This window comes from Rana temporaria, chromosome 4 (assembly GCF_905171775.1).
Source record: "Rana temporaria chromosome 4, aRanTem1.1, whole genome shotgun sequence".
NCBI classification, from domain to species: Eukaryota; Metazoa; Chordata; class Amphibia; order Anura; family Ranidae; genus Rana; species Rana temporaria.
The window spans coordinates 382,843,503-382,853,924 of record NC_053492.1 but is presented as its reverse complement, the minus strand read 5'-3'; the positions used below and the strand labels follow the sequence as shown (position 1 = coordinate 382,853,924).

The 10,422-nt window shown below is 43.2% G+C and overlaps 1 protein-coding gene across 1 annotated transcript; it reads left to right on the top strand.

Annotated features, from left to right (window-relative positions):
* The first annotated feature begins 931 nt into the window (after nucleotides 1-931).
* Nucleotides 932-5,703, top strand: LOC120937651. The gene is made up of 2 exons (XM_040351054.1): nucleotides 932-1,585; nucleotides 4,899-5,703. Exons 1-2 carry the CDS (start codon nucleotides 1,015-1,017, stop codon nucleotides 5,474-5,476), a joined length of 1,149 nt encoding a protein of 382 aa, XP_040206988.1. The 5' UTR covers nucleotides 932-1,014; the 3' UTR covers nucleotides 5,477-5,703.
* Nucleotides 5,704-10,422: the final 4,719 nt, after the last annotated feature.

Genomic DNA, 10,422 nt, shown 5'->3' with positions numbered 1-10,422 from the left:
CCGTATCTGCCACCTGTTTCATATCTCTTTTTACCGTCAGGTACCTGGTAATGTATGAGTGTGTTGGTGTGGGTGGCACTCCTGTGTTCTTCCCCCGCCTCGACATATATATCAGAGATTTTGCAGATACCGTCCCCGCTTCCACAAATATGTAGGGGCACCCAGCTGTGTATTAACTCTGCACTCTGTAGGTCTCCTAATCCCGGGAGCATATGTCTCTGTTTTATGTCCTGTACACAATAATATAATGCTTCACAGTCTTATTAACCACTGTCTATTACACAGGTTTACGGTGATAACTGTAACTGATACCTTTTTGCAGCAACAATTAAAGGTGTCCACAGTTTATGCTGCTCACTGACCTTGCAGTCTTCTGCCCAGCCTGTGAATCCGTTCCCACATCAATCCGGAATAAGCTATTCCTAATAGACCTGTAGCTCCAGACTCCCAGCAATGCTCCACGCTACCACCAGCTGGTCTGCTTCAGCTGTTGCTCCGTTCTGTGAGGCTGCCAACGCCGGACACAGTTGTCGCGTATCTTGCAAGCCTCTCTTCCCGGTCTCCGGTATTTTTATTCTGCTCTCCGCTCTCCTGTTGGCTCCTCAGCTGCTCCTGTTTGAATTCAGCGCCGCCACCAGCTGATCTGTCCCACGTGTCCTGTGAAGCCGCCGGTGATCACCCCAGATCTCGCGCGTCTTGCAGGCTTCTGTTCCCGGGAAGGTAAGCGCTCACAGCACCGCACCGCACCGCCGTGCTTCGGAACTAGCAGGGTCCCCGCACACTTGTATCCACAGGATTTCACGTCCTTCTAGCCAGTCTCCTACGGGGGTGTCCGGGGCTAGCTCTAGGCTCCGATCTCCTCGGCTCTCACACCGCCATGCTTAGACCACTCCCCCTACAAACGGAAGTCCACTTCAGACGGGCCCTCGGAAGGTTTTTCAGTCAGGGCCTATACGGCATAGTGTGCTTCCCCCCCCCTCTTTCTCTATCTTTTATCTCCTCTTACCTCAGGTCATGAAGGATCTCATCAGGCGAATCCTGGAGCGAGCAGCGGAGGACGGCGGGGAAGAATGGCTGAAGAAGTGCCTGGCGGAGATGGAGTCTGAACCTGCCCTTGTCGCGGAGGAAGATGGAGAGGTTGCGGGTCCGTCGGATGCTTTCCAGCAACCGCTGCTGCCTCAGACACCATCTCTCCCTTACAGGTGTTCCAGGACCCAGCCACCCGAGCGCTCCCTTGCTGTCTCTGCGGCCCGTGAAGATGAGGTTTCCAGCCTGGGCGGAACTTCCGACACCACCCCTCAACGCAGCAGCCTGCGAATACAGAAGAAGAAGAGGACGGCCTCTCCATCTCCAGTGCGCGTCACGACGGGGAGGGGTAGAGGCCGTCAATCACCAGTGAAGGGAAGGAGGGATCTTTTTTCTTTGCAGGTTCCTATGGAGGAGCAGACAGCGTCACCAGTGGCCAGGCAGACTCAGCTGGACAATGTGACGGCGCCTCAGCGGCTAGAATTCCTTTCTAGGCCGGCTAGCAGCTCACAGAGAGATGACAGCTCAGCGTCCCAAGCTGGAGCAGCGACATCTAGTGGTGAGTTAGCAAACCAATTGATTTTCAAACAACTATTGGAATCTGTTAATAAATTACAAAATGTCATTTCTAGTCAGTCACAATTATCCCCTGCTAATGTGTGGTCAGCACAGGCTTTACCTACCATTTCTCAGTCTGTTAGTGCCGTTAATGATAGTATTTTTGATTCTTTTCTTAATAATCCTACTTCCTCTCAGATCCCTGAAATTTCTTTTAAAGAGCCTCTCCCATGTGAAATCTCTCCTTTGGGTTTTCACTTGACCACAAATATAAAAGAAAAAATTTGGAAAGGCGACTTTATTGAATTATTGACTCTACTAATTTTCGGGGAAAAGTGACAATAAAAAGGATGAGTTATCAGAAGATAGACGTCGCACTGCACCAAAATCTTTTTACAATTGGTTACAAGCCTTTTGTATTTATTCTGCTATCTTAGGTGAAAAATCCCCAGATAAGTGCAGTGGTCTATTCCAACATTTGGAGAATATACTGGAAGCGTATAGGAATTTTGGAGGTTTCGGGTGGTATAATTATGATGAATCATTTCGTCAAAAAATGTCAGTTTATCCTAATTTTAAGATGGGGTATGAAGGATGTAGGTTTATGGTTGAACCTTATCCTCCCCCAGAAACCAGTTTTTTCAAGACAGTTACCAACACAGAATGTACCGCCCACTTATAAAAAAGGTATTTGTTATGCATTCAATGAATCACAGTGCAAATGGTCAACGTCGTGCCGATACAAGCACGAGTGTTCCTTTTGTTTCGGGACTCATCCCGTCTCAAAATGTTTCAAAAGAAATTTTCCTGCCCAGGGTAGAGAAAACTCCAAAGGCTTGCACTCCGGTGAATCTGCAAAACATGTACCCGTGGCTAATGCGGTACCCAGACAGGGAGAAAGCTGAGGTTTTAATTAAGGGATTTTCCTCAGGTTTCACTCTTCCAATTTTTTCTGGGGTCGGCTGCAGCCTAGTAAGTAACTTGAAATCGGTATTGATGCATAGCGAGGTGGTGAGGAAAAAATTAATTAAAGAAATTACAGCTGGTAGGGTCGCGGGTCCTTTTGTTTCTCCTCCATTTAAGAATTTTCGTATTTCCCCTTTGGGCATTGTACCCAAAAAGGAGCCCAATTCTTATCGTCTAATTCATCACCTTTCATACCCAAAGGGTGATTCATTGAACGATGAGATTGATGATTCTTTGGCTTCTGTATCTTATGCAAGTTTCGACGACGCAATTAGGCTAATAAAGACATTTGGTAACGGGGCCTTGTTAGCAAAGACTGATATTGAATCTGCATTCAGACTCCTCCCCATTGCACCGGAATGTTTTAATTCTTTAGGTTTCTGTTTTGAGGAAAAATATTTTTACGATATGTGTCTCCCTATGGGGTGTTCCTTATCGTGTAGATATTTTGAGACTTTTGCTTCTTTTTTGCAATGGGTCGTCTCATATGAGGCAGGCTACAACGGGATTATCCACTATTTGGATGACTTTCTGCTTGTAGGACCCCCTGATTCTCCAATTTGTCTTTTAATGCTAAAATTATTTTTGAACATTTCTGAGTTTTTTGGTGTACCAATTGCCACTGAAAAAACAGTTTTTCCGGTCACGTTTATAGAATTCCTTGGGATCAGTATTGATACTAGGTTGTGTCAATATCAGCTCCCTTTGGTTAAAATAACTAGGATTCAGAATACGATTTGTCTGTTTTTGCGTCGTAAAAAAGTATTGTTAAAGGAGCTACAGTCTTTTCTAGGTCTACTGGCTTTCGCCACCAGGGTGATGCCAGTTGGCAGAATTTTTTCTAGGCGATTGTCTATGGCCATGTCTGGCCTTAAATCCCCGTTTTCCCATATCCGTCTTACTTCAGATCTGAAAGATGACCTTTTGGTTTGGTCGCAATTTTTATCCGATTATAATGGTCGTACTTTTTTCCAAGAAGATTTTATTTTTTCAGCCGATCTTGATCTTTACACAGATGCAGCAGGTTCGCTAGGTTTCGCAGCAATCTGGGGCACCCATTGGTGCTGCGGTTCTTGGCCCCCATTCTGGGTTGCCAATAAGGCAACCAAGAATATAGTTCTACTCGAGTTATTCCCCATAGTAGTTGCTTTTGAGCTATGGGGAAAATTTTTCGCGAACAAACGAATTTTAGTACATTCTGATAATAAGGGTGTTATCTTCGCTTTAAACTGTCTCTCTTCTAAATCCATATTCGTTATAAAATTATTAAGATATCTTGTTTTACTATGTTTAAGGTTTAATATTTGGGTGAAAGCAAAACATGTTCCTGGAAAAAGTAATCTGATAGCTGATAGCCTGTCTCGTTTTCAGATGGCTCGTTTCAGACAGCTTTTTCCAGAAGCGGATCAGGTTGGATGCACCTGCCCGAGTCAGCTTTGGGATCTGATTTAGCCCCTATTGTTTCGGCTATCAGGGGCTCGATTGCTTCCAAAACATGGATCGAGTATTCGGTTGCATGGAGAAAGTGGCTCTTGTTCGCCGATGAATTGGGTTTAGCTGGTTTCTCATGTACTGAACAAACGGTCCTTGCTTTTCTTTGTTCACTTATGCAACAGAAGTTATCTTTTAATTATATCAACAAGAGCCTAGCAGGAATTTCCTTTTTTCTAAAATTGCACAATCTCCCAGCGTGTAACAGTTTCTTTTCGGTTCGTCAGGCTTTAAAAGGATATAGAAGACAGACGTTTACACCTGATACACGTAGGCCCGTTTCATTAGACCTTTTAAAAAAAATGTGTTTAAATACATCTAAGGTGTGTATTTCGGAATTCGAAGCATTATTATTTCATACAGCATTTGTGCTAATTTTCTTTGCGGCTCTTCGAATTTCTGAGCTAGTCCCTAATAATAAAAAAAGTAGTTCGGGTTTAAAATTTAGTGAAATATGCGTTTCCCAGGGACAGGTTCGGGTTTTTATTAGTAAATCCAAAACGGATGTGGTAGGAAAAGGTCATTGGCTCACGTTGCATGCATGTGGAGATCATATCATTTGCCCTTATTTAGTCATTTCCAGATACATTTCCGTAAGACCTTCTTGTATAGGTAATTTTCTGGTTCATTTAGATTCGTCCCCATTAACAAGGTTTCAATTTTCTGCCATTTTCAGGCGATGCCTGATTTCTTTAGGCCTTGGTCATTTAAAATTCTCATCCCATTCATTCCGTATCGGAGCTGCTACGGAAGCTGCTAGGTTGGGCCTCCATGAGTCTGTGATTATGAGTTTGGGTAGATGGGAGTCAAAGAGGTTTGGTTTATATATACGTCCTAATCTTTCTCTCTGATTCTAGGTTCATTATCCTCCATCTGGATCATTGGACATTCATTTGTTCATTGGGCTCACATCCGGGCGTGTCAACGATGTTACTCTTCTAATCTGTCTTTGCCTCCTGACTCTTTTAAGATTTTTTGGAAAGGTATTCGTGGTTTGCGTTGGGACAATCTTTGTCACCACATTTCTAATTTATCTCACAGTTTACCATATCCTGATATTCTAATAATCCACCTTGGGGGTAATGACATAGGAAAGTATTCAACTCTAGATTTGATCTTTAAGATTAAGCGCGATTTGCAGCATATTCATTTGTCCTTTCCTAGTACTAAAATAATTTTTTCTGAAATGATTCCGCGTTTTCTCTGGCTATCTTTCCCGGAGAATAGGTCTCTGGAGAAGATTCGGAGGCGTGTTAATCATTCAATTGAGAAATTTATGCCTATATTGAACAGTTTTTCATATAGGCATACTGAGTTGGAAGGAGGTTTTTCTGGTCTCTATAGGTCGGATGGTATCCACCTATCTGACATAGGTTTGGATATCTTCAATTCGGATCTCCAGAATATGGTAGAAATGGCCACGGTGCTGGGGTAGGCCGTTTTTTGTCAGCTGACAAAATCCGGCTGGTGGGGACTTTGTATTTATTAGTTATGGTATTCGCTCGAGTTCTATGACTGAGCGAGATCTTAAGAGATGATTAAAGTTTGGAAAATGTTATATTAAGAATTTAAATAATATTAAAAATGTTACTATTAGAATTTTAGTAATATTAAATGGAATATTTATGATTATATAGATTTATTTATACCAATAACGGTGCCGCGGCCATTTCTATTACCAATAAAAAAAAAAAAAAAAAAAAAATTGAAATGAATTATTTATTTATTCAATAAAGTTATTTAAATTATTTTGGTCTATGTTTTATTCAAATCATTAGAAGTTAAGTTGTCTGGTTCGGCCTACACTCCCATGGAAAGGGGGCATTAATTAGTGCCCACATCATGGGATTGTGGCCGGCGGAACAACCATGAAATAAAAAAAAAAAAAAATGGTCAACTGAAAGTACTGTAGCTGGCAGCTTGGGCGGGAAAAACGTGACTTTCAAAGGATGAGTCATGTTGCTGGGCAAAATAGGCTTCTGAGTCACGTGTTTCCCGGGTTTTTAGCAGGTGTTTGAACTCACGTGTTTCCCGGGCTTTCTGCATGTGTTTGAATTCACATGTTTCCCGGGCTTTGTACACGTGCGGGGGGCTATATAAAGCCCACTGCTCGGAAGGTTTTTCAGTCAGGGCCTATACGGCATAGTGTGCTTCCCCTCCCTCCCTCCCTGTCGCAGCACCTTATGTGGTATGTCACCCTTAAAATCAAGGGGGGACTTTGTATTTATTAGTTATGGTATTCGCTCGAGTTCTATGACTGAGCGAGATCTTAAGAGATGATTAAAGTTTGGAAAATGTTATATTAAGAATTTAAATAATATTAAAAATGTTACTATTAGAATTTTAGTAATATTAAATGGAATATTTATGATTATATGGATTTATTTATACCAATAACGGTGCCGCGGCCATTTCTATTACCAATAAAAAAAAAAAAAAAAAAAATTGAAATGAATTATTTATTTATTCAATAAAGTTATTTAAATTATTTTGGTCTATGTTTTATTCAAATCATTAGAAGTTAAGTTGTCTGGTTCGGCCTACACTCCCATGTAGGACTGATGTTGCAGAGCAAAGTAGGATGAAAGTCGTACTACTGTCGTGTAGTATAGTATGAACCCAGCCTGAAGGCAAGCTCTTATTCTGTTTCTCCTTGGTGGAGGCCCTAGCGCGTTCCTTTGAGAAGAGTAAGCGGTTTCCTCCTTCTCAAAGGAATAAGCCACAGAATAAGAAGCCTTTTCGCGGTTTTCAGAACAAGGTTAATTTTAAAACCAACAGGCGAAGAAAAAGTGGTCTTTTAACAAAGAAAAGCAAAAAGGGGGGACTCTCTTTGCTCCTTCAGCCCCTTCCAAAAATCCCCAGTGACGCCAGAATAGGGGCAGGGAAAAGGTTGAATGGGCGGATATTTTTCCGACAATTCCTTTATTCTTCAAACATTGGAAATGGGTTACAGGTTGGAATTCAAGAGACTCCCCCCTGAGATTTTTTTTCTTGCTTATCTGCCGAGAAACCAAGAGAGACGGCAAGCCATGTTGAGTCTGATTTCAGTGTGGGAAACAGAAGGGGTTATTTCTCCTGTTTCGCAAACTCAAAAATTCTGGGTATTTTATTCCCACGTCTTTTTGGTTTAAAAAGCCCCTGGCGGTTTCCATATGGTCATAAATTTAAGCGTCCTGAACAAATTGCATATTTACGCTGGCCGCTAGGTGGCGCTTCCGTAGATTTCCGCGTCAAATATGCTAATGAGCTAGATACGCCGATTCACGAACGTACGTGTGCCCGGCTTATCAAGATACGTCGTTTACGTAAGACATACACTGGCGTAAAGTTGCCCCTCGTCGTGTTTTATGTCGTTTGCGTAAGTCGTCCGTGTATGGGGCTGGACGTAAGTTGCGTTCACGTCGACTAGGCATTGAGCGGGTGTAATTTAATTTGAAAATTCTACGTAATACTGAGCATGCGCCGTTTGAAAAAAGCGTAATTTACGTGGGGTCATGATTAGTTTGCATAAAACACGCCCCCCTGTTCCTCATTTGATTTAGGCGGGCTTACACCGGCACATTTACGATACGCCGCCGTAACTTTAGACGCAAGTGCTTTGTGAATACAGCACTTGCCTCTCTAAGTTGCGGCGGCATAGCGTAACTACGATACGCTACGCCCGCTTACATTTACGCCGCTGACTGTGAATCTGGCCCTTAGTCTTTTAGATGTAAAGAGATGTCTTTTTCTTTACCTAGAGAAATTCAGTGGGTTTAGGAGTTCCTCCCAGCTGTTGGTGTTATTCAGTGGACCCATGAAGGGGTCCAAAGCGTCTAAAAGCTCTATTGCTAGGTGGATTAGGGAAGCCATTTGTGAAGCATACAAAGTGTCAGGTCGCATCCCGCCTTCTAGAATCAGGGCTCATTCAACGAGATCCATGGCCACGTCATGGGCAGAAAGAGCGGGGGCATCATGGGAAGAAATTTCCATAGCTGCCGTCTGGTCCTCCTCTCAGGCATTTGTAAAACATTATAGAGTTCAGATGCTTTCCAGTCAGAATCTTGCTTATCCTCTCAAGTAGCTGTCCTAGAAGGTGAGGGGGGAAAACCCCCATTGGACGCAACAGTATTTCCAGGAACCTTCCAGGATAGCATCTATATTTCCCACCCTATTCTACTTTTCACTGGTCGACCTTGTTTACCTGGTGGTGGTGTTTTTTTTTTCCATATGTTTCTATTTTTTCCTCTGCCGAGTGCACTTTTGGTGAAGGTTTACTTGATCTTCTAAACAACTGAGGGTCAGAGGATTGGAAGAGGCCTTTTAAATTGCATCTGATTTCTGTTTCCTGTAGAGGGCGGAGCCAATTATCTCTGAAGTAGCTGTCTTGGAAGGTTCCTGGAAATACTGTTACCGTTAAGTTTAACAGGGTTTTTTTTCCTCCTCACGCCGATAGCGTGAGGAGAAAAAAAAAGCCGATCACCAGCTTAAGTGAAAGGGACATCGGTCCTGAAGAGGAAGGAGGCACATCTGCCTCCTCTGTGCTGCCATTACCCCCTGCCAGTGCCACCTATCAATGCCCACGGGTGTCACCTATCAATGCCACCTTTTAGTGCCACTTCTCAGTGCCTACCAGTGCCACCTATCAATGCCCCTCAGTACCACCCATCAGTGCTGTCTTAAAGGTGCCCATCAGTGTACATCAATGAAGGAGAAAAATTAGTCGTTTGCAAAATTTTATAACAAAATAATTTAGATTTAAAAAATAAAAATAAAATCTGTATTTTAAAAAAAAAATTTAAACAAAAAATAAAAACCGCAGAGGTGATCAAATACCACCAAAAGAAAGCTCTATTTGTGGGGAAAAAAGGATGCCAATTTTGTTTGGGAGCCACGTCGCACGACGGCGCAATTGTCTGTTAAAGCGACGCAGTGCCGAATCGCAAAACCTGGCCTGGGCATTTAGCTGCAAAATAGTCCGGGGCTTAAGTGGTTAAAGTGTGCCTATAATTACATATTTATTTTTTTACATTACAGCATTGTAATGCAATAAGGTAAAAAAACACCTGGGTGCAGCTGCCCCCCCCCCCCAGTCACCCCTTATAATTGACCTGAGCCCCATCTCAGTACAGCAATGTGTATGAGAGCAGCGGCTCTCCTGAGTCTCTCTCTCTCTCCCTCCCCTCATTGGCTCCCACAAAGGGGAGCAATTGGGTCCTGCTGCTGTCCATCACAGCCAGTGAGCCAATGAGGAGAGGGCAAGGGCGGAGCCGAGTCATTCACAGGAGCATGGCTCAGGATCTAGCCTGCTCAAGTGCCCCCTTAGCAAGAGGGGGACACTTAGCAAGAGGGGGGCACTCGCCATAAAATATTACTTTTTTTGAGTCTATTGAGGGACATATCTCACCCCCCTCTGTGTGTATGATCATCAGGGCAGGACTTAGGGTGGTGGGGGCCCCTGGGCTTGAGTGTTGATTGAGGGGCCCCCTGTAGCCAAGATCGAAGATGATCGAAGTTGTTGAGCGGGGGGATGAAGGAGGGGACTTCTTACCTCTTCATCAGCAGCGGCATGGCTCTGCCTGCTTCCTCCTCCCGGGGCCCCCTATTGGGCGGGCCCATGGGCTTAAGCCCAGTCAAGCCCAATGGTAAGTCCGGCCCTGATGATCATGCTTTTGGTACTGCATTGCTAAAAAACAAAACCTGGTGCAGGTAGGAGTTAGCCTGGGTTGTGCTACAAATTTTTTATTTTCTCAGTCCTCCTGTAGGTGGCAGTATAATCCAACTAGATATGACTTCCTGTGTCCCTAAGGTCAGTACAAAAAAGCAATTGCCTCTCCCATAATAGCAAGCTTTTTATGCATTTGTTTCAGTGACTGTTTTTTGATGCTCTTCTATAAAGTGTGTATAAAATACATTTTTGGAGCTTTCAGATTATAATTGTCCTTTTGGCTGGTTTCTCCCATCTCAGCTGATGCTCTATGCAGCTCCTTGAGAGACGCCATTGGTGTTTTGGTAGTTTTATACCACATTCTATTTTGTAATAATAGATTTGTGCTGCTGAAAGGAACATTCAAAGTTTAGGGAATTTGTAAAACCCGACCCTGATTGCTGCATTTTTGAAGGATTTAATCCTGGTCTTGTGTAGATAGGATCTTGGTCTTCGGAATATTGACTGTTTACATATTCTCTAACAATCTCTGGGGTCTCCCAAAAACAGGTGTATTTATTTTTGGATCATATGACATTTTAATTGCACGCAAGTGGGCTCCTTTCAACGTATTATGTGACTTCTGAAGGCAGTTAGTTGCGCAAGAGCTTATTTAGAGGGTTAATAGGAAATTGGGTTCAACAACACTGCTTAACTCCCACTCACACAATGGATTAGCTGACTGCACTGGTAGT

Coding starts and splice junctions, on each gene's coding strand:
- LOC120937651 (XM_040351054.1), top strand. CDS start 1,015: ATGAAGGATCTCATCAGGCGAATCCTGGAGCGAGCAGCGGAGGACGGC. Junction 1,586..4,898: donor TGGAGCAGCGACATCTAGTG/GTGAGTTAGCAA, acceptor CTCTGATTCTAG/GTTCATTATCCTCCATCTGG.